This window comes from Hylobates moloch, unplaced genomic scaffold (genome assembly GCF_009828535.3).
Source record: "Hylobates moloch isolate HMO894 unplaced genomic scaffold, HMol_V3 SCAFFOLD_17, whole genome shotgun sequence".
In the NCBI taxonomy this organism is placed as follows: domain Eukaryota; kingdom Metazoa; phylum Chordata; class Mammalia; order Primates; family Hylobatidae; genus Hylobates; species Hylobates moloch.
Window position 1 is genome coordinate 77,624,748 of NW_026652292.1, and position 24,290 is coordinate 77,649,037.

At 50.4% G+C, this 24,290-nt stretch overlaps 1 protein-coding gene across 2 annotated transcripts in view; it reads right to left on the bottom strand.

Annotated features, from left to right (window-relative positions):
- Positions 1-24,290, bottom strand: part of JAKMIP1 (janus kinase and microtubule interacting protein 1) — a 173,443-nt gene that overhangs the window by 28,971 nt on the left and 120,182 nt on the right. Inside the window, exons 9-13 of one of the 2 annotated variants that reach the window (XM_032135397.2) lie at positions 11,693-11,821; positions 9,113-9,241; positions 6,912-6,995; positions 3,218-3,280; positions 833-931 (exon numbers count right to left, since the gene is read on the bottom strand). In XM_032135397.2, coding sequence (XP_031991288.1) covers positions 833-931; positions 3,218-3,280; positions 6,912-6,995; positions 9,113-9,241; positions 11,693-11,821 — 504 coding nt within the window. Of the gene's footprint in view, positions 1-535; positions 932-3,217; positions 3,281-6,911; positions 6,996-9,112; positions 9,242-11,692; positions 11,822-24,290 lie in introns of those variants that run through there. The other variant, XM_032135400.1, reaches the window with a different exon arrangement.

A 24,290-nucleotide genomic window follows, 5' to 3' on the forward strand; every position in this document is an offset into this window, starting at 1 on the left:
CGAGGTAAGATTTCAGTTGGAAGCAGTAAGACCATTAGTATTCTTTCACTGAATCTCACTCGGTGCATTGGGGCAGTTCCTGAAGGAACAGAATTTCTACAGGTGAACAGCAACTGATCTCCCTCCAGTAGTTTTGAGTTGCAGTTTGAGTTGCAAATAGTAATTTCTTTAGTCCAATATTGCTGCAATGCCTGGGTCTGTATTTACTGGATAAAAGAGTTTGAACAACGTAACTAGTTTTCTTAAACGCCTATGCAAATACATCCTTCTACTCTGTCTTTACTTACCTTGTGTTTACCTTGGCAAATAGAAAATGGGCCCAGACTGGCATTAAACACATTCTAGAGTCAATTGCTGGCTCAGGTCAGACTCTGCTATTTCAAAAGGTGAGATTTACTGCATGCAAGATCACTTAAAAAGGTGTGTTATTAATTGCAACAGTGCTTCCGTCTGGGTGTGCAGAATGCGTACCCGGTGACTACGCATGCAGGAAAGAAGTAGTTATGGAAATGAAACACAAATAAAAAAGGCAAAATATTGCAAAAACAAATTATTTTATTAAGTGCAAAACAAGCCATAGGCAATAAATATATTAGCTCTGGTACATGTCCATAGACTTGGGTGAGCACGCTCTCCAGAACACATTAAGGCAGTGAAATTATTCTGAACATACAGATTTAAAAAAAAAAAGAAAAAGAAAGAAAGAAAGAAACTATAACATGTCCCCTTTACACATGCTTGAAAACATCTGGGAGCTTTACATGAATTTCAGTTTGGGTTCAAAGAGAATGTCTGCTCCGTTTGAGAGTTTACAACAGATAGAGTCTCTTACTTCGAGTTCTAGCACTCTGAATTCTAACAGCTCGTTCTGATCCTTGGCGTCTTGCATTTCATTCTTCAGCTGGTTCTCTTCCATTTCCAGTCTGTAAATCTAGAGCAAAGATACCTGCGGATTAACAGGATGGGCGGGAGCACTGGGGGTCCCCTGGTCACAGGCCACCTAACTGAGTGGCTGGAGGGAAACGGAGGACCGGCCATGGGGGCAAGGGGCAGGAGAGGGCAGGGTTTGCAGCAAGCAAACGAATGAGGTAGGCGCTGCAGGTCGTTTTTGCTGATGTGGCTGGGAATGAAGGAGACAGAGGCTGGGCCAGGTTCACCCCTGCACCTCTGAGCCTGGCACAGTGGAGTAGGGGCTACTTATATATTTGCTGAATAAATGAATGATGGGGAAACTGAGGCATGGAGCTATTAATCCCTCCCTTAAGGCCAAACACCGGGAAGCAAGAGTGCCACACCCAAAGCCTGTCCGGGTCTTTCCAACTCAAGCCCCACCAGATTCAGCCCACCCAGACAGAGGCCCAGCCAGCTGCGGCAGGGAGGCACCCTCCTGCTTCCCCACAGAGCTTGCGGAAGAAGCCCTAAAGGCAGCAGTTCCCTGAGAGCACAGATCAGTGTGGGAAGTGACGCTGCCTGCATCCCAGACCCAGCTGGGAGACGCTGGATCACTCAGCCCACTACTCCAGCCCTCAGCTTCTGTCCGAGAAGGAAAACAGCAGCACCCATCGCCTGGCAGCAGCGAGAAGTGACTAAAATAACGCATGTAGACGAGAGCTTTGAGTAAAGCCTCATAGCATCATTGCAGAAGGCTAGAGGGGGGCCCTCTGCCAGGTGATCCCACTCCCGGGAGACCTTTAGAAATGGGATGAGGGGGTGAGGGTTTTCCACGGCTCCCAGAATTTAGTGAACAAGACACCAAAGATGCTAAAATTCTCCCAAGGCCCGGGGCTGCTCGCTGTCCCAAATGCCCTTGAGAAATGCAGGGAAGGGAATGGGGCCACATGCTGGTTAGCAGCAGAGAGGGGGCCGGGCCGAGGCCCCCACCAGGGCCGGGCCAGGTTCCTCCAGTCCTGGTGCTCCAGGACACTTAAAAGCTGAGGCCTAACCTAGGGTTTGGCTCCACTTACTTGCACCATCCAGAGACAGTGGACTGGAGGCTGCCAGGGCCCAAGAGGCAGGGCAGAGGGGGGACTGCACACGGGCAGGAGGGGTCTTTATCAGGCTGATAATGTTCCAAAACTGCATTGTGGTGATGGTTGCACAACACAGTAAATTTACAAAAAGAATCAGTGAATTGTACACCAATTAGGAAAAAATAAGCTATGTTTTTAATTCCAAAGCATTAGAGCTACTCCCCAAGCAGACTCTCCCAGAGCTCTGGAAAGTTCCACAACCAGGAAAAGAAGAACAGAGGCCCAGTTCCCATTATGGGTCAGCTGCACTGGGCTAAGATGGCCTGAGGATCTGCCCATGGACCTGCCTCCGGTGCCCACCACACTGGTGGTTGAAGGGCTCTGGACCATAAAGCCACAGCAGAGGTGGCCTGGAGCCCAATGTCAGGAAGATGGACCAGCCCAACAATAGGCCAGCCCTCCCCATTTCTGCAGGTGTCCTCAGAGGACAGGGGCAGCCCTCCCCATTTCTGCAGGGTGTCCCCAGAAGACAGGCCAGCCCTCCCCATCTCTGCAGGGTATCCCTGGAGGTCGGGGCAGCCTTCCCCATTTCTGCAGGGTGTCCCCAGAGGACAGGGCTGACCTCCCCATTTCTTCAGGGTGTCCCTAGAAGTTGGGGCAGCCCTCGCCATTTCTGCAGGGTGTCCTTAGAGAACAAAGAAGCTCTCCCCATCTCTGCAGGGTGTCTGCAGAGGTTGGGACCTGTCCTCCCCATTTCTCCAGGGTGTCCCCAGAGGACAGGACCTGCCCTCCCCATTTCTGCAGGTGTCCCCAGAGGATGAGGCAGCCCTCCCCATTTTTGCAGGTGTTCCCAGAGGACAAGGCCAGCCCTCCCCATTTCTGCAGGTGTCCCCAGAGGACAGGGCAGCTCTCCCTGTTTCTGCAGGGTATCCCCAGAGGTTGGGGCAGCCCTCCCCATTTCTGCAGGGTGGCCTGGGAAGACAGGCCAGGCCTCTCCATTTCTGTGGAGTACCCCAGGAGGATGAGCTAAACCAGCTCTGCAGACCTGGTCCCAGAGGATAGAACCACGGATGCGGCTTTGATTCCATGTGAGGAAGACATCTCTCCTCATGGGAGGTGTGCAGGACCTGAGGCCCTGGTCACTGGAGTGCCCAAATGGTGCTGGGCACGATCCCTGTGGTCTGAGCAGGCCCGTGGGGTCCCAACTGCCCTGCAGCTCTGTGCTTCCCTGAAGTGGGGTCACGCACCTTTTCCAGCAAGTCTTGGTTTGTTCTGATGAGCAGCTGCTTCTCTTCAACCCACTTGGAATCCTAAGGAAAAGCACTAAATATGGTCATATTCACGGAAGCAAACAGGTGGTCAAGTAACAAACTTTTAGTGAGAAAGATCACTTTCTATGAAACTGACTATGGAAAGGTCATAGAAAATGACAACAGTGATGTGTCCTCATTGTCCCTGTCAACTTTTAAACCCCAAAAAGAGAAATGGCTGGTTTGTGGGGCATCCCTTCTCCACTTTGTTCACGTTCCCAAAAGCACAATGACTCCATTCTGTCAGTCTGATTGACAGAAACATGGCTCCAGGGTGTGACTGGTCCACCCTGGCAGACCCTCCATGCATGCGGAAGGCTGACCTCATACCCCGCGGACTGGCCAGAGCCACACTGATACGCTTTTGTTCATTCTACTCTCTCTGCCTGAGACGCCCTTCCTACGTTTCTTTGCCTGGTCATATCCTCTTGCATAAGTCCTGTGAGCACATGGCACCAAGTCCATCTTGTCACTGTGGCATCCTGAGCCTGGCACAGTGCCTGGCTCATGGGGACAGGGGGACTCAGTGAATCCTGGAATGGGCAGATGAAGGAATAAGTAAAGGCAAAGGATGCCCTCTCCAACTCCCTCCTCCCTTCTCTGCTGGTCAGCCACAGAGCTGGGGCTGGGCCAAGGCCCCTCCCAACCACCAGGCCAGGCTTGGTGTTCTAGAATGCTGAGAAGCAGAGGCCTGGCCTAGAGTCTGGTCCCAAGCACATGGAATGCACAGAAGAGGCCCTGGTTGCCTCCAGGCTTCTGTCTCCCTGGCACCTGGCACTTGCATTGTCCCCATGCTGACCCATATGCGGGCCTCACCAGGCTGCAAGCACCTGTGAGGAGTGGCTGTGGCATATTATGGCCAAAAATGGCTGCAATACTCCCTCCCACCTCTGTGTGCACCCCCTTTGCCATGTGACTCGGCAGCTCCTCCCAGCAGGTGATGGGGTCCATTTCTCCAACCTCAAAGCTGGGCTGGGCCATGCCATGCTCTGGCTACTGGGATGTTAGCAGAGGTGACCTGAGCAGAGGTTTGGACCATGCTAGGGCCTTGGGCTTCCCATTTCCCCTGCCCCCAAACCATGGGGAAAGAAGCCAGGTGGGCCTCCCTGAGGCGGAGGCACCTGGCCGGGAGCTGGCAGTCTGTGCCCAGCCTGAGCCCAGCCCAAACTGCTGATCCACAGAACTATGTGCAAATGGAATCCTTGCTGTTTTAAATAACTAAGTGTTGGGGTGGTTTGTTACTCAGCAACAGCAAACTGATCCAGCGTCCCAGGTACCAGCACTGGGCCTGGGATGGGCGAGGGTTCTGGGAAGTGCTTGCTGGATGAATGGCCACAGGCTCTGCCTCAGACTGGTGCTCTCCTCCAGCAGGCACGGAGGGCAGAGCAGGCCACACAGAGAGGACCTACCCCCCTGGGGGAGGCAAAGTGTGGAAAGTAAAAAAGTTCCTCTTCAAAGTTTCCCTTCTTATGAAAGAATAAATCGTGTTAGAAATAATAGTTTCTTTTTAAAAACTAACTTCCTTCAAGCCTCCTTGCTTTTATACTAATAGCTCTTTGTGAAGCCCCTCCTATGTAGCTGTTAGATATAAGGGAATAAGTACATTCTACGTCTTTGTACTTTAACCAAGGATATTTGTTATAGATATGCTCAAGCATGTCCCAGCTCACAGCTTATACCCCTTCCTTATTTAGAAATGTTATTACTTCTCTAAGTCTTTTCGCAAGCAACTTCCTCTTTCCCTTTGTTCTCTATTACCTTTACCTATCTAGAAAAGTTTTAAGTTATTAGTCAATTGGGTCTAACTTAGACTGGGAGGTCCAGCTCCAGCCAATGGAGATAGGGCACAGCAGTAAGGACCCAATGCATAAGGAATAAATATCTCTGCTTTTCTTTGTTCAATGTGATCTCGTGGCAGGATTGCTGACAGGCAGCACCCTTTCTGCAGAAAGTAAAATTGCCTTGCTGAGAAAACTTTTTGTCTGAATGCTAATTTTTCCTTGCAGTGCCAAGGAATAAGCATTTACTTACAACACTAAGTCATAGACTGTGATCAGGCAAGTTACAGATATGTGGGCTCAGCCTGGAAGAGGGAAACTGAGGCTAGCAGCCTCAAAAAAAAAAGCCTTATCATCCTGCACCTGGATCTCTGCCCCAGCTACTCCTGGGTTCTTCTCTGTCCTCCTGCTTAATGTGTTAGGTATTATTATTAGCCCCATTTTAAAGATGAGGAAACTGAGGCACAAAGAGATTATGTCACTTGCCCAAGGTTATGCAACAAGGAAGTGGCAGAGCTGCCCTCTGACCCAGGTGGCCAGCTATAGCATGTAAGCTCCGCGTCATGATCCCGCCGCATGGAGGATGCAGACCACAGTTTAGAGAAGCCATTCCAGAGGGCGAGGCACTCATATTCCCCCACGCAGTCCATTGGTAAAGTCTGCCGTGGTGACCTGCTCTGTGCCAGGCATTCATGCTGGTCGCTGGCCATCCGCCTCCATGGGAACCTCAGTCTCACACTGAGCCCCCTGTGGCAGCCGTTCTGAGCCACCGGCTTTGCAGCTTTGCAGTGCTCTTCCGGAGCTGCTTCTGTTAAACCACCAGGAACCTCTTACACCCCTTGCTTCATGCCTGCCTCCTCCCACTGTGTCCCACCGGGCCTAGGACCTGTGGTAGACCTCGCCCAGCCTCCTCAGCCCCCCATAGATGCCTCTCTGCAGGTGAGGGTGGGGGCCACCAGACACTCCGTCTGCCCACACCCTCCTTGGCACCCTCACTGTTAGTGGGGCCGCATGACTGATGAATTTTGCTGAGGCAGCAAACAGCCAAGCAGAGGAAGAGTTCGAGATGGGGCAGTTCCAAGATGGTGGTGCCTCCTGCCCTGCATCCCTAAGAGGCCCCGGGGAGAAACAGGAGTGTGAACAGAATACACCTTGTCACATGGAGCCAGGGAGATGTTCAGGTTATGTCACCACAGCAGCACTTCTGACACAGAGGAGGCTGACCCATACTAACCTTCGCATGCCACCCGCTGAGAGGCCAGATTTCCACCCAGAGCCCTCTCTGGCTCCCCGGCTCCAGGGGACAGGTCTAGGCCCAGGCATTGCTTTTCTGCTGTGTCTTACTGTCAACCAGGCCTTGCCTAATCAAATGCAGTGAATGGGTAGGTGCAGTTGACTCTAACCTGAGCAGCACAGGACCAGACTGTTCTAAGACACAATCAGAGGCCAGAGGTGGGGCCTCTGCAATAACCCAGGGTTAGTCATAGGTGCTGGTTCATTTTCACAATTAAAATCTTGAAAGGAAATGACAGCTCTTCTTCAGGTTCAAGTCAAAAACAGTTTTGATCACACCTTTGCTTTTGGAATTACCTCTTTTTTGTGCATTTGGCAAACAAACAAAGAAAAGGCCAAGTTAGAATGCCATACCTTGTTTTGATTTTTTAACTCGGCACACAGGCACAGTAGGAAGCACATTCGTGCCTGGGTTCTGCTAGTGTTTTTTCCTCTAGTGTCTCTGGAGCTCCTGATCCAGCCCCACAGAATGTCCCCCTTGGCACATGGGCAAGCCCCAGGGATACCACCAAGGGGACAGAAAGGCAAAGATTCACAGAGCACAGATCACTCCTGCTCACCTGTCCCTTCTCAACCAGTAACTTCTCCAAATCTTCAATTTTGGCCTGACACCTCAGCAGATCAGCTTGTAGCTGCTCCCGAGTCTGGAAGGGAAAAGACCAGGCAGTGAGCAGGTCACCTCCAGTGGGTGATAGAGAGGTGGAAAGCATCATGCTCCAATGCAAGCAATGCCTAGGGTCCTTATAGGCAAACCTTAGGAACAGGTACACTTTTAGCCAGCACATATTCAACTTTTTTTTTTTTTTTTTTTTTTTGAGACGGAGTCTCGCTCTGTCTCCCAGCCTGGAGTGCAGTGGTGCAATCTCGGCTCACTGCAAGCTCCGCCTCCCGGGTTCACACCATTCTCCTGCCTCAGCCTCCCGAGTAGCTGGGACTATAGGCACCCACCACCACGCCCGGCTAAATTTTTTGTATTTTTAGTAGAGACAGGGTTTCACCATGTTAGCCAGGATGGTCTTGATCTCCTGACCTCGTGATCCACCTGCCTCGGCCTCCCAAAGTGCTGGGATTACAGGCATGAGCCACCACGCCCGGCACATATTCAACCTTGGCCTACTAGAAGCATGCCTCAGCTTCAAACACAAAATCATTAAGAACGGAACAGCCTTGAGAGTTTGACAGGTCTAAATTGCTTGGTTTTACAGACAAGGAAAATGAAGCCTGGAGAAGGGACTCTGTTTTTGAAGGGGGTGAGTGAGCCAGAAGCCAGCCACACTGGGGGCCCAGGCCCAGCTCTCTGACCAAGTCCAATCCTTACTGAACCCGAAGCTCATTCAGCCATCATCAGACTTCAACACGCCTGCACAATTGCGTAGCCCCCAGCCCAGGCCCCTTATCACCTACAGCAGGGGCTGCAAAGCGAAATACTTCAAGCACCAAGCAAGTCATATAAATAAGGGAAGTCAACTGGGTGTGGGATAACAGGGAGTGGTGGGGACTGTGGCAAGCCAGAGGCACATGTCACACCTCAGGGAGACGCTGCCACTCAGCAGCAGCCACAAGAAATGGGACGCCTGTTGCTGCCAGATGTTCTGACCTTTCAAGAGAGGTCAGGAAGCTGGATTTCTCTATGGAATCTCTTTAGTTTTAAATGTTGGCAAGTAGATGAAATTTAAAAAGCAAAACAAAAATTATTCAGCCCACACAAAGCCTCACAGTTTCCCTCCTCTGACCTAGATGACAAAGACTGGGCCTTTTATGGTGGGACAAGAAGCTTCCCTCCCTGCTGACCTCACTCCCCCTTACTCCTGGCTCCCCCCTGCAGGGCCACTGCTGCCCCTGGAACAAACTCCACATGGGCATGGACTCTCCTCTCCGCCTTTCCCATCAGATTTGCCAGGCAATGCCCCATTCTGGCGCATCGCCTTTAAGACTACCAAAATCCATCCCTTTGTGGAAGTCCTAAACAGAGCTCTGAAAAAGAGCACAGGCCCTGAGTCCGAGAAACCTGGCCTCGACTCCCAGCTCTGTTCAGCAGCATCTGGGTATCTGGGGGCAAGTTGCTCGGTTCTGAGCCTGTTTCCTCATTCGGAAGCTCGTGTTAATTCCTCCTGCCTCAGGGGGCCAGTGTGGGGGTGAGATGGGGGAGGGGATGCAGGGAAGCACCCCTGTGTGCTCTCCAGGAGTCCCCCGCACTCCCAGGAGGAAGGGAGAGCAGGCCCCAGTCTATGTGACTCCCGAAGGTGGGAGAAGGGCCAGCGGGTGGAAGTTTCCAGAAGGCAGAGCTCAGCCCAGCCTGAGGAATGGCGTGGCCTGGACTGAGGTGGTCACAGGGCCCAGAGTGCCTTGGTGGCTGGGGAGCACCCTGAGAGTCCCTGCGAGTGTTCTGGTGGATGTCCCAGAGGGCGGGGGGCTCGCAGCCCTGGAGGGAGGGGAGCCTGAAGCCTGCAAGCCGGCCAAGTCTGTGATTTCATCACTTAGTCTTAAATTCTGAACACGTGCTCTCCTCCAAACAGATGGCACAGGTGATGTGTAGCGTTGCTTCCTCTAACAGCTCAATGTTCCAGAGTGCCCGCCATCACACCGAGGATGCAGAGAGGCATCTAGAATGTCACCACAGCAAAGACCTTGCTATAGGTTCCCCATCACCTCTCAGAATCCCCTCTGAGTGTCCATGCCAGGGTATGTCACACTTCTGGAAAGGACCTACATGACCTGGCCTTCGGCCCCTCCCTCGAGCCCTGAGGCTGGCTGCACTCACCCGGGCCTCCCTCTCAGCATCCAGCGTGCCCCCAACCTGCTCTTGGAGTAGGGCGTAGGCACGTTGCAGGGCCTGGTACTCCCGGGTCAGCTGGCAGAAGCGCAGATCAGCCTCCTCTCGGGCTGTGGCCTTCACATAATGGAGAAGAAAACAAATAATCAAGTGCATAATTACAATAATAAATGATTTATGATTGATTTTAATAATAAACATGAATAATCAAACCCTTGCTGTGGCTTTGAGTGCCGGGGTCAACTTAGACAACATCAAACGGCCACATCTCACAGTGCTGCCATCGAGTGCTTAAGGAGCCCCGAATTGCCAGGAAGCAACTCGGGCATTGGAGGAAAGGGTTGCCGGGAGGAGGCACCTCCTCAGCCATCAGCGCTACTCCCAGGAGCTCCCACCCACGGGAATCACTGGAGTTATGTGGGAGCAGGTGGGAGATAAAGGGCTGGTGCCATGGAACCAGCCCCAACTCCAGAAGCAAAGGTCTCCATTGTAAAGGATGTCCCCTCCCACCCAGCACCTCCCATTCTGGGAATTTATCCTAAAGAGATGGCCGGGCATGGTGGCTCACGCCTGTAATCCCAGCACTTTGGGAGGCTGAGGCAGATCACCTGAGGTCAGGAGTTTGAGACCAGGCTGGCCAACATGGTAAAACTCCATCTCTACTAAAATACAAAAATTAGCTGGTCATGGTGGTGGGCACCTGTAATTCCAGCTACTCGGGAGGCTGAGGCAGGAGAATTCCTTGAGCCTGGGAGGTGGAGGTTGCAGTAAGCCGAGATCATGCCACCACACTCCAGCCTGGGCGACAGAGCTAGACTCCGTCTCCAAAAAAAAAAAAAAAAAAAATGGCCACATAAGCGTATAAAGACACAAATACGAAGGAGCTCCATGCATGGTTCACAGGTGTGGAAAACGACACAGCATAAATCCCTCATCAGTGCATGCTGCTCATCCATGGGAAAGCCCCACATGGCCATGAGAGAGGATGAGGCAATCCCATGTTCTGGTGCTGAAAGATGCCTATTACATATCACTGGCTGGGAAAAGGCAAGCTGAAAAGCACGCATCCTGTTTTAAGTTAAACATAAAAGGCCCATGGCTGAGAACAAGACCCTAAAGCCTGAGCAGCCCAGTCCAGACCCCTGTGCAGGACAGGCTGATGGACTGTGGTGTGTCTCCAGCACCAGCGAGGCCCCTCCCTCCAGCCGGCACTTGGGCTGAGGCTGGTGGACTGACGGGGAGGATGGTGTGTCTCTCCCAGCATAAGAAGGGATGTCCAGGGGACGACCTGCAGAGGTGACATGTGTCCCCTAGAGTTTTGGCACAAGATGGAAGAGCAAAGAGAGGGCCATCTTGGGGTCGGATGTGCCAGCGCCCACAGCATGTGCCACATTTTCCTATGGCAAATAGACCCATGGGAGGAAACCAGCCTAGAAGTCATTCCAGAGGGGACTCCAAAGAAAAGGCCACCAGGAGGGGACAAGGACAACGAGCAGGGGTTTGTGGGAGGCGGACCATTCAGAGTCTTGGGACGTGGGGGCACAAGGAGCTGCAGTGCCCAGTCCCTCACCAGAAAGCTGTGGGGTGCAGCACAGCAAGGGGAGCTCGTGGAGACCTGGAGAAGTGCTCCCCTGAGAGGCAGCGTGATCCACCTGCCCCTGCCAGAGGGCACTGCCCTGAGGGCCAGCTGCCCTGGCACATCCGCACTCCCTTCCCACTCTTGCCCTTCCCTGGGCTCAGAAAAAGCCACCAGGGGCCTGCATGGGAAGAGGCAGAAGAGCGAGGTGGGGAAACAGCAGCCAAGGCTGACACAGGCCCCGGTGGCGAGCAAGGGGAAGGTCTGCGCTGAATGAAGTCTGCAGTTTAGGAAATTAATCAAATGTGATTATTCCCGTCACTGGAAGGCATAGAAGCCCACAAGGTCTGCCTGAGATGTAATCGGCACTCCTGAAAGAATTCAGCTGGGGAAAGTGAGTGAGAACGAAGCTGGTCTTTGCCCCCTCGCGAATCCACCTTGCTCAAGAAGCTGGCTATGCATCCACATGGGCACAGGTGGTTGGGACAGGGTGAGGCAACGACCTTGGGGTGATGGGACTTCAGGGCTCTTCACCTTCTTCTTTATATATTTTTGGATCACATGCTTTATCTTAGTCAAGAAAGCAATGATGCTGTTTCTGCCCGGTGGTGTGTGCGTGTGCACACATGCGTGGAGACCAGGGAGAGATCATTACGCAGCAGTTTTAATTGCAAAAGGTGAGGAAACACAAGGCAACATCCCTCAATGACTCAGCTTGAACTTGACAGCCACAGATTTCCTTGGTGGGAAAATCAGTGCTGGGGAAAGAAAGGGTCCCCACGTGCTGCCCTCCCGTTGCCATTCATGGAGCCCACAGCTGTGGGGGCCTCCTTCCCTTCACGCCATTGGCTTTGATAATGCACTGGTAGGAACGGGTCATCTGGGGTTCAGAACTATAGGCAAGGGAGTGAGACTTGCAACTATCAAAAGCAGGAGGTGCTGCCCCGAGAGCATCTGGGGTGAGGTCCCGCCCCCTCTGCAGTTTTGCTTACATCGTCCAAGTCTTCTTCGGGCGTGGCTGGGGTCCTGTCTGTCCTGTCTGTGTTGTAGGATGTTTCGGACAACGTTTCTGAGTCCACAGACTCCTCATCAAATCCGAAAAATGTCTCCACAACATGCTTCTGTAAAATGCAATTTGTATGATGTTAGCAATGACTGAGGATTGCCAGAGTCTACCAGTCCCTGGTTGTGGGCATGCCAGTGCAGGGGGGTGACAATTGATATTTGGGCCACTGGTGCATCCCAAGATGCGGTTGGTGGGCTTCGTAACTGACTGGGTGGGATAAAAGGTGGCAGCAGGTGGCAGATGACCCTAGGGTTTACAGCCCGAGTGAGCTAGTCTGGCCCTGGCCTTGGCTCTCCAGCTGTAGATCTGTGCAAACCACTTGGCCCCTGGAGCGCCAGCCACCTTCTCTAGCAAATGGAGTGAGAAGCCACCTCACCTGTGAGCACAAAAGGGGGCCATGTGTGCCCTGTGCCCAGAAAGCAGCCCAGCACTCCATCCCGCTCCATAAGCAGCGCACTGGCTGTACCAAGGAGAAGGGGGACAGGGCCCAGGGAGACGTCAAGTTCCAAGGAGAAGAACTGGATGAATATGGACAGCAGAGGGGGCAACAGCTTGAAGGAGTGGAGAACCCAGCCATAGTCCTAGTGCTCTGACTAGTGTGGCAAAGGTGTGGCCCAAGTCCTGGCCAGACCCACACTTAGAGGCAATCTCTGCTTAACTTTTTATTATAGAAAACTGGGAAGATTCACAGAATGAGAAGGAATCATGTAATAGACCTTCACACGACCATCACTCAGATTCAGAAGCAAATTGTAAGGCTCTATGTGCCAGCCTCTGAGTTGCCCTGCTGGCACTTCTCCCACTCCAAATATCATAGGATATGGGGCTTCCTTCATCTGTCTATCCATTCATTCACTCAGCAAACACTGGCAAAGCTCCTTCTATGGGCCAGACCCGGGGCAGGCCTGGGGAATACAATAGGATCATAACCAGGCCAGGTCCCTGCCCCGAAGAGCCTGCATCCCCTAGGGGCTGCAAACCTCCACCCACAATCACCAGATCAATGTCCCTTATTTTAGGAATATAACTTTTCTTGTTTTTTTCCCAAACAGCCCCTGACAAGGATTTTTATTTGTTTTTACAATCAACGAATGCCTTTCAGACCATGAAGAATGAATCAAAACTAAATTCCAGAGCCCAGCCCGAGGCTCTGCTGGCTCATCCAAAACGTGACTTCACCCGGAGCTCCCCCAACCCACAGAGAAAAGCCAGGCACTCCCCACATACTAAGGGCCCCTCCCAGCCCATGTGTTTTACCCAAATATCTGTAAATGTGAGAAAAATGTGACTGGCACAAGAATTAATAATGTGATTAGGAAATAATTCAGACATAAGGCAAGGAAGAAGATGCAGGGACATCTTTGTCACCTTACTCCGTTTCTGAAGGTGCTGCAAGGGAGGCACCCACCACCACACATCACCCAGAACGTTCTTGCATTTGGCATCTGTCTTTCCACGCACTGCATCCCCCAACCCCCACATTCCTCCTTGCTTTTTAATATGCCTGGGGAATACGCCTCTCCCCTGAACTCCAGACTCATACGTCAGCTGCCTCCTTTATGGCACTGTGGAATCCTAGTGGGCAGTGACTTACCCCCACACCGCGCCTCCCGTAATCTAACCTGAGTCCAGCAGCAGCAGCTCATGCTTCAGTTGCCCAGGCCCCAATCCCAGGAGGCCCCCCCTCTCTTCTCCACCTCTCATGCCTGCCCTCCCTGGGAGAAACCCTGCTGGCTTCACCTTCAACTCAGAATCCAGCCCTCTCACCCCCTCTCCCCATTGGGACCTTCATCTTGGTCCCAGCCACCAATATCTCTCTCTCTGATATTATTAAAACCACCAACATCCATGCAGGCTACAAGTGGTCTGCGAGGCCCTGCAGGATCTACCTCCTATCCTGCCCTGGCATCATCCCTCCCTCTCCCCCTCGCCTCTCCTCCTCTGCTCCAGGCTCCTGCACCCCACAGACACCTGCCACGGGGCGTTTGTGCTCCGAAGACGCTCTTCCCCAGAATCCACATGGCTCCTTCCCTAGATTCCCTTAGGTCTCTGCACAAATGCAACCATATGAGAAAAGGCTTCCTGGCCACCATACCCAGGTCCCTCCTGCTTCATCCCCACCCCAGCCTCTGGGGCCTCCTTCTTTATTCCTTTCCGTAGCACGTCTCCCCACTGACGTAAGATCTGGCAAGCTGTTGTGTTTACTGATGGTCTTCCCCCCACCCCCTGAAATGGAAGCTCCATGAAGGCAGGGGGTTGGCCCTTTTGTTTCCGACTGTATCCTAGTGTTAATGAACTCAAAGCCACACTAGTTTGTCTATCCACAAACAGATTTTGTTTTGCACATGACACCCTTTCCATTCATTCACACAGCTGGCATCAGTTGGACACCATGTGGTTACATGCCCCAGATGAGTCTCACTGGCAAGTACGTGAGGACTATGGGCACCATCAACTTCAATGTCATTTCTCTCCTTGCAGAGGCTGGAGACAATCATCTACTCAAATCTCCCCTCCAGATGAGGACCCCACCTGACTTCAGGCATCATGGACTCTTCCAATGAGCTCTAGAGAGCAGTGGTAGTGACATCCCATGGTGACAATGGCACCCACAGGAGTGATGCATCTGCAGCACTCAAGCTCTTCTGCACACACAGGTCACCCCCCTGAGCTCCAGGTTCCAGATTTTTCCGAGCAGCCACTGAGCTGACCTTATTTCTTGTAAACACTGCTAATTGCAAGGCCTCTGGGGACGAGTCTGTTTGTTGCTGTAGTCCAGGAAGCATCATCAAGTTACACACTTTCCAAACATTTAGGACACACTGCTGGGCTGTGACCATCCATGTCAGTGTCAGGGACCCTCCTGGGGGCAACGACTCAATGCTCAATTACCTAAGACGATCCATTGTGAAGGCCCTGCAGGACTACCAGTTAAAGACTAACTCTCAAGCCCTAATACAGGGCATTAACTACCAGTGCTGCCAAAGACCCTACAGGACTGCTAGTTAAGGACTCAACTCCCAAGCCCTAATACAGGGCATTAGCTACTCATGTTGCTTGCCGCCTGTGTTTAAAGTAGAGCAGGCTTCGCAAACAGCCTAACTCCAGACCCAGTGGAGCCCCCGAACGTATCATATCATATGGCCCCAGAGACCAAGACTCCACAGAATTATGCTGCTCTGAGGGAAAGAGGAAGCAGCTCTTAGGGCAGAAACCAAACACAAAAGGGCAGTTCAATTTGAATCCTGCAGCAATGCACAGGAATCCACAGCCAGGCACAGCACACACAGAGTTCCCATAGCAGCAAGGAGTTGTCTGGGACCCAACCCCTCAGGTTTTTATGCTGGGTATTTTTTAAAAACATTTTAATGTTTTCTTTTTTGAGACAGAATCTCCTTCTGTCGCCCAGGCTGGAGTGCAGTGGTGCAATCTCAACTTACTACAACTTCCGTCTCCCAAGTTCAAGCGATTCTTCTGCTTCAGCCTCCTGAGTAGCTGGGATTACAGGTGCGTGCCACCACACCTGGCTAATTTTTGTATATATATATTTTTTTAAGTAGCGACAAGCGTTCACCATGTTAGCCAGGCTGGTCTTGAACTCTTGACCTCAAGTGATCCGTCTATCTCGGCCTCCCAAAGTGCTGGGATTACAGGCGTGAGCCACCACGCCCAGCCTTAACTTTTTTTATAACATTTTATAACACTGGGTTAGTGTTTATAACATTTTATAACACTGGGTTAGTTGGTTTCCTTTAGAGAAAAGTTTTGTTGAGTGATTATATTATGCAGGAAGCCTACATGTACTTGATATCTCAATATGTTTGTGCCTTTATTAATAAAAAATAGAAAAGATATATTAATGTTTAAAGTGAAAACACAGTGGCTGTCTTCCTTGAAGGCAATGCAACTGGTGTTGCACGGCATTTTCGAAAAATGCAGGAAATAATTCACTGCCTGCTTCTCAAGGGATGAGGGGAGAACCGCCTAGAAAATGTTTCCTCTCATGATTGGCACATAGTGGGCTTTAAAAAAAATGACAAACATGAAAGAAACTGTTCATTTTTCTGTGTCTCCACTCTTCTAAGAGTCTCTAGGTTTTTCCTCACAAGAGATACATTAGGAGCAAAAACGTCCACCATTTGCTCATTCTGAGCCCATCTACTGAATAAAAAGGTAATTCCTCTAGCCTTCCACGTTCCTTGCAACCAAAGCCTCTCCTCGTTGACTCGTTTTTACAGATGAATCCAGATTCAGATTAAGATTTAGTTTTGGCCGGGCACAGTGGCTCATGCCTGTAATCCCAGCACTTTGGGAGGCTGAGGCAGAAGGATCGCTTGAGCTCAGGAGTTCAAGATCAACCTTGGCCACATAGTGAGAATCCATCTCTACAAAAAGTTATTTAAAAAGTTAGCTGAGTATGGTGGTTGACGCCGGTAGTCCCAGCTACTTGGGAGGCTGAGGTGGAAAGATTACTTGAGCCTGGGATGTTGGGGCTGCAGTGAGCTGTGATTGTGCCACTGCACTCCAGCCTGGGTGACAGAGCAAGATCCTGTCTCAAAAACAAAAAAAAAAATTCAGTTTTGGCAAAATGAATGAAGAGTAAACATGTCTCCTCCATTTACATTTTGAATATACAGAGGTGCTCTTCCTTAGCAGGTCAAATGAAGCAGAGCGAAAAAGAGGAGGTACCCCCAAAACAAATAGCCCCTCAACCGGATCCAGTCTCTCTCAGCCACCTGTCTTCTCATCTTCCTTTCATTTTCAACAGAGCTGCCTGTCACAGGCAGGAGCATCGGTTGGTCACAGCCAGGGACCACCACAGAGACTCAAAAAACAAAATGCCGAACCAGCTGCCTACCTTCATGCTTATAGGTCATCTCCTGGCAGCCAGAGAAGTACAGGCACACCAGGGCGCAGAGACACAGGAAGAAAGAGAAGTACAGCACAAAGAGGACATATTCCATGGTGGCACGATGCTGCAGACACGCCAGCCCCTGTGCGTGGGCTTAGGCAAAAGCCACCTTGTCGGCATCCATTTTCAGGGCTTCCTCCAGTCCGAGGAAAAAGCACCAGTTCTCTCCCCACGCACTCCCCTTTCCTCTAACACACCCGCCCTAGGGTCTCCACGGCTTCCTGTGGATCCGTCTGCTGCAGAGTCCGGAGAACAGGAGTGCGCCGGAAGACGCACCTTCAGTAAAAGGGAAGCCAGCTCCAGGGCAGAGCCCAGATGCTGGCCATGCCAACCGCCGGCTGAAGGGAGTGGTTTCCAGGGGCGGGCTGGGGTGCATTCGTCACAGAGGACAGCTTCCGAACCAGTTTATTCTCTGGGGACCTTCCTCCCAGATCCCGTCCTCCCTGAGCCGAGAGCCTGTTGTCAACACCATGGCACAGGCCCTGGGTCCCCAGACAATCACAAGGCCCCCGGCGCAGCACTAGCAATGCCAACGCCATGAGAGATTCTCCCCCAGGACCCAAACCGAGGAGCTGCCTCTGTCCTCATGTGTTTGAGAAATTTCTCTGCTGTTCCCCGACCACCTCATAGGCACCATAGACTTGCCAAATTCATTGGCTTCTCTACCATCATTTTGTCAGTGTTTTACCATTTTTGTAGGCCAAAACAAACCATTATTTAATAGAAAAACTGATTTTTTTTAACTAGATCAAAGTCTTCAGATTCACCTGCCCAGAAGGGGTGTCTCTGAGAGTCTTCCATCTCTTGGAGAAGCGTCACCAGACATAATATCAAAAGCAAAAACTCTCGTGCTGGAGAAAAAATGGACAGACTTTACCATAAAAAAGTAAAACGTCTGTACTTTGACAGATACCAAAGCAATATTAAAGGGCAATGGACAATTCATAAAAGAAGAAATGTACATAGCAAAGTTCATGTATGTTTCAACTTTGACAATGCGTGATGCTGTATTCCTTTGGAAGTATCCATCAGATGAATTGTGTGACTGGATTGTGCTACTCAATTTAGTGCTGACTACCCTTTAAGCCACGTTTCCTAATGAGGCACCACCGGGCCAGGCAGTGCAGACCTGAGACAGCTGGGTCTGGCCCCCAGGCAGTGCAGACTTGAGACAGAGGGGCCTGGAGGGGCGGGGCTGCAATCTGGAACCTTTGCTTCAAGCCCCTCCCCACGGGGCCTGAAGTCACCTCCTGAAACCAGGCAGGAGGCCAGGCGCCTACAGATCCAGCCTCTGCAGCCGCTCCTCCCGGAGACCAGGACACACCACCCTGCTCACTCCTGGCGCTGGAGTTTCCTGCCCTGTGTGAACAGATTACCTAGAACCACCATAGGTAATGGCACCTGTCCCTTCCCAAGTCTGCAAATGGGAGCCAGATGTCCCCACGGTGTTTGCTACCCTGGACAAGGTACCCAGGCGGCCTCTGTGGCCAGGTCAGGCTCCCGAGCTCTGCTCCACCCACACCAGCTGCAGCTCCTCCGGCGGTGCCTCCAGGACCGGCACAGACAGTGTGTGTGCTTGTCTGCTGAGCCACCTGGGTGTGGTCCAGAACACAGCCCCTGTCTCTTCATAATCACCCCAGTGTCCTATCCCCAGGACCCACATCTTCCCTGAGTCCTTTACCAAAGGGCCCCCAGCAGGTGGGACACGGAGCAATGCTCAAAGGGGACTCCCATGCTTCTGGCACAGAGCCCGCTGTGAAAGGAACATAAAAACTCTGAACCCCAGTTCACTCCACCAAAAAGAAAAACTTAAGCTGAAAGCTGAGTCTTGCAAGAAGCTGCCTTTCCTTTTGTTCCTAAGCAGAGAGCTGCAGAGAAAATGTTAAGCATCTCTACAGGTAGCTCCTCCATGTTCACCTTCTCTTATGTAAAGTGCTGATTTACTGAGCACAAGACAATTACATAATTTGGACTATTCCCCTACCTGCTCCTTTTCTCTCACAACCTGTGGATTCAGTCATGTGACCACACCCCCCCTCTTTCCCCTCCAGCCCGCTTTTCCCCTTTAAATGTTGAACCCCTCAAAATCATCTTTGGAGAAAGGCTCAGATCTGTCTCCAGGGTACATTTTTAACCTTAGCAAAATAAACTTCTAAATCGATTGAGACCTGCCTCAGAGACTTTTTGATTTACATCAGCCACTCAGTCGGCAAGGCTGGCACAAAGTCCTGCTGCCTGTGCCCTCTTTACCTTTGATCAGAGCTGCATGAAATGAGTCCTGATGGCTGCTGTGGAGGAGGGACCAGGTGACAGGGACACTGCTGAGCCAGGAGGGAACGAGCCCTCTCCCCTCCCAGCAAAGGGCCCACAGTTAGACAACTGAGGCCAGCCCTGTAGACAGACATGAAGTAGCCACTGGTTTCACGCAGTCACTACTATTAGCCCCTCTGAGTGCAGGGCACTGTGCCAGCAGCTTCGAGTAGCTGGATCCCAGGGCACCATCCAGCCCTCACGAGTTCACAGACTGGTGACAGCCATGGGGAAGGCAGCCTAGGAATAAGATCAACTGCAAACAACCACGAAGGAAAAAATGGGTAGCTTTGGCAAAACTTGCAAATGAAAAATGCATGCACATGATGAAAAAATGTTTGACTTTGGGAGGCCGAGGCAGGCAGGTCACTTGAGGTCAGGAGTTTGAGACCAGCCTGGCCAATATGGTGAAACCTTGTCTCTACTAAAAATACAAAAAAAATTAGCCAGGCCTGGTGGCACACTCCCAGCTGCTCAGGAGGCTGAGGCATGACAATTGGTTGAACCCAGGAGGCGGAGGTTGCAGTGAGCTGAGGTCGATCGCGCCACTGCACTCCAACCTGGGTGACAGAGCGAAACTCTCTAAAAAAAAAAAAAAAAAAGTGCTTGAGCTTCCTAGGCAGGCAAAGGTACCGTACAACCAGCTGCCAGTGTCTGTCCTTCCCTCTACCAGGCAGCAGGCTTGGCCTCAGGGGCGTGGGGCTAGGGGTCAAGTTTAGATACGTCCTGTGTGTTTTGATAGGTCCCATCAGAATGGATGCAAAAGTCACTGACAAAAATGGCCCGCCAGACCTCAGGCATCCTCCAGCCACTGGCAACAGCAGACCCAAGGTCATTCGGGGAGGAGGGGACACAGCACTGACGCACTGGCCCAAGAAAGGGCCTCTCCTTCCGATGGTGCTTTGATGGTTCCCAGTGCAGCTCCCCAGTCCTCCCTTAAAGGATGATTACTGCAAAAGGCATTGAGATCCCACCTCACTATTATAAATTAGTGGGGGAGGCAGGGTGTGGGCATGGCCTGGGAATCTGCATTTGACAGGCCCTCCAAAGGAAAGTTGTTGAGCTATAAGGTAAAGGAAGAAGGAGACACTCTGACTTCCTGATCACCTGCTATGCACCAAGCAAAGAACCAGAAGCTTCCTTAGATTCCATGGATATAATGTTCATTTTAAGAATTAAACTGAGGTTCTGAGAGTTTAGATGACTTGGTCAATCCGATCCAGCTAGTAGCTAGGGTCTGACTCCCATACTGCTTGGGGCTACAATTTCCCAACCTTATCCAAAATGATGGGTCCTTCTTTCAACCAAGGTGTGTGAGTAAACTGTACTAATTTTTAGCCATTATGCATATGCTTAGAACTCTACGATGATATAGCTTCTGTGCAAGTTCCAATAGCCTGCAACACAATTTACTGCCACATGGCCAGAGGCCCAGGTCCTGAGCAAGCCCCCTACCCCAGTGTCCAGGGCACAGCCCAAGGAACCACTCAGGATCCTTCTCCCGCAACCTCTCCCTTGGGGCTAACCTGAGTCCATGCTGAACCAGCAGGCTCCCCGGGAAATGAGATAATCGACACCAATCTTGTCCCTGGAGGAGATCCCATAAGGGGACTGTTGGACAGGCCCAGTAAGACAGAGTCATGGCTCTCAGGGACACAAACGCCCTGGGAAGACAAAGGCGGACACCCTCTGCTCTGCCCTGACTGCATCTTCTGCAAGCTGGGGTGTGGGAGTGGACTGGAGGCGCCCTCCTGCAGGGAGTCCAGGGAGGTTTGCTAGGGTCCTTCTGACAGAGTCAGGAGCTGGAGAGCAGGGATGGGGCTGTCAGATTTCTGGAAAGTTCTGGAATTTTCAATGCATTCACCACAGTACTCTGTCAAGCAAAGCCTTTGGCGAAGTGTTAAAGCACTTCCATGTGTGATGGACAGAGAGTGGTGGGGGCATTTTAGGGGAAAAAGAAACCAGTCTAGTCATCCTGCGGTATCCATGGGGGACTGGTTCTAGAACCTCCCACAAATACTAAAATCCACGGCTGCTCAAGCCCCTTACACAAATTGGTGTAGTACTTGCACATAACCTACGCACATCCTCTTGTACACTTTAACTAGATGACTTATAATATTGTGCCTAATACAATGCAGATGCCCTGTAAACCCAGTCACGTGCAGCGTAACAGCATCTCAATCCCCAACACTATACAACAACGGTCCCATAAGATCATAATACTGTATTTTTACTGTATATTTTCTATGTTTAGATACACAAATACCATTGGATTACAAGTGCCTACAGTATTCAGTACAGTAGCATGCGGCATAGGCTTGCAGCCTAGAAGCCACAGACTAGACTGAATAGCCTAGGTGTGTAGGAGGCTAGACCATCTGGGTTTGTGCAAGTACACTTCATGATGTTTACATGACAAAGTCGCCTAATGACGCATTTCTCAGAATGTGTCCCTGTTGTTAAGGAATGCATGACTCTAGTTTTAGACTGTATTGTTTAGTGAATGATGAAAAGGAAAAAAATTCTGGGAGGTGGAGGCTGCAGTGAGCCAAGAGCATGCCACTGCACTCCAGCCTGGTCAACAGAGTGAGACTCCGTCTCAAAACAAAAAGAAAAGGAAAAAAAGGCTGTATATGTTCAGTAGAGATGCAACCATCCATTTTTTTTTTTCCTGAAGGTTTTCAATCAGAGGTTGGTTGAATCCACGGATGTGAAACCCACAGATACAGAAAGCCAAGTGTACTGAATGCCTGTGGCCTGTGGTAGAGAAGAAAGAGAAGCTTCTTAGGCCTGAAAGGCAACCCTGGATTACAAAACCTGCTCGGCCCTGAAGGATCCAAGTATCAATTCCATCCAGCCCTGCACAACGCCAGGATTAAGTAGGAACATGGGAGAAAACTTGGTCCACAAGGAAGTCTACACTGAATCTTGAGAAAAAGAAAAAATGCTGGTGGGCCCAGGAAACAGTGAATAGAAAAGACCCTAAACCCACTCAGAAAGTTTCTACACAGATCCCCAAATTCGGCCTCCTAATGACACGGAACTATCTTCAGTAAAGTGACCACACATCACCATTCTTCTGGGACAATCCAGTGTCATACAAGTACATTTTTCCAGTAAAGGCAATTCGCTTATTTAGCCAACTATTTAGGGACTATTTAGTCAACACCTACTCTGTGCCAGGCAGTGAACAGGCCACAGTGGGCAGGACAGACACAGCCCCTGTCCTTGCCTGTTGTACAGGCAATGTAGCAAATCACGATTCAATTCTAACCCTTTGTGAATTTCTCCCCCAATAAACACATTCAAAAATCAGGAAGAATGGCTGGTTGCGGTGGCTCATGCCTGTAATCCCAGCACTTTGGGAGGCTGAGGCAGGTGGATCACTTGAGGTCTAGAGTTCGAGATCTGCCTGGCCAACGTGGTGAAACTACGTTTCACCATCTCTACTAAAAATACAAAATTAGCCAGGCGTGGTGGCACATGCCTATAATCTCAGCTACTTGGGAGGCTGAGGCAGGAGGGTCACTTGAACCTGGGAGGCGGAGGTTACAGCGAGCCGAGATCATGCCATTGCACTCCAGCATGGGCAACAAGAGCAAAAAGTCTGTCTCAAAAAAAAAAAAGGAAGGAAGGAAAAGAAGAGAGAAAAAAAAAAAAAAAAAAAAAAGAAAGGAAGGAAGGAGGAGAGGAGGAAAAAAAAAAAAAAAAAAAAAAAAAAAAAAAAAAAAAAGAGAGAAGAAAGAAAAAAAAAAAAAAAAAAAAAAAAAAAAAAAAAGAAGCCAGGAAGATGGGGAACGGGGAAAGGAGCCTCTGTTTAATCCAGGATTCTGATACAGACTTTAAAAATAAAGTCTTGGCTCAACAATGGATTTTTCAAAACCCCACATGGAGGCTCTAAGGGGTATGTAATGCCACAGCACATCCCGTTGATGGGACAAACTGCACAATCTTTAGATTTGTGCCTTTTAAACATATGTCCCGTGGTGAAAATGGCTGTTACACACACTCCCAGCAGCTGTGCAGAACGGTGCAACTCTTCCATGAGGCAGTGGGGTGGGGTGGCGGCAATGCTCTCTGGTCAAGGCCTTCTCACCCTCTGAGCCATATTTCAACTTCTGGGAATCTATGCATGGAAATGATTCTGATTATGGACACAGCTTTCCAGACAAAAGCTGGTTGCTGTGGCGACATTTACAGAAACAGCAAGTCCAAACGTAGGGGAAAGGGTAGCTAAATAATGGTATAGTCACTTAATGACATGTTCAACAGGGAATAAAATAGAGCTGGGCCAGAAAGAGCTGTCTGCGTAAACAGAAGCACAGATATTGCAGCATCATTCATAGGGCTGAGGAGCTGTAAGCAATGTGCCCAACAATCGCAGAACAGTAAACCAGTTTATGCTCCATCTCCTCAACAGATTATGTAGCCATAAAAATTTATATTTACAATGACAGCTATCACAGGACAAAGGCTTGCAGTCTAATGTTAAATAAAATCCAGGGTGCAAATGTGTATACTGCAGTTCCAGCTGGGGAAATGAATTAAAACAGCAACACCAATGTGCCGGGGAGGCACTGCGGTGATAGATCTCTTTTTATTTCCCAGATATTCTATAATGTGGTTCTATGTCTTCTATAAAAGTATATATTTAAATATAGGCCGGGCACGGTGGCTCACACCTGTCATCACAGCACTTTGGGAGGCTGAGGCGGGCGAATCACCTGAGGTCAGGAGTTGAGACCAGCCTGACCAACATGGAGAAACCCCGTCTCTACTAAAAATACAAAATTAGCTGGGCGTGGTGGCGCATGCCTGTAATCCCAGCTACTTGGAAGGCTGAGGCAGGAGAATCGCTTGAACCTGGGAGGCAGAAGTTGTGATGAGCCGAGATCGTGCCATTGCACTCCAGCCTAGGCAACAAGAGCGAAACTCCATCTCAAAAAAATAAGTAAATAAATAAGTAATAAAATAAATAAACAAATAAATAGATATAGACAAGTTCTACTCAAACCACTTCCCATTTCTGAGTTTCTAATGTCAATGTGCAGAAATTTGCCCTGTGTTCGACTTGGCTTGGTGGGAAAAGCTTGGGCCTCGCCGTCTCAGACTTGAGTTTGAAACTCAGCCTTGTCAATTTAATTTTTCTCTGAGTTTTTTCTATATTTTATATCTATATGGCTTCTGTAACTGTAAATTTGAAAAAATAATATCAACTACACGGGGTGGCTGTGAGAATTCAATGAGATTGTATAAATACCCACTCATCCGAGAATCCAGGACCTAGCAAATCATCAAT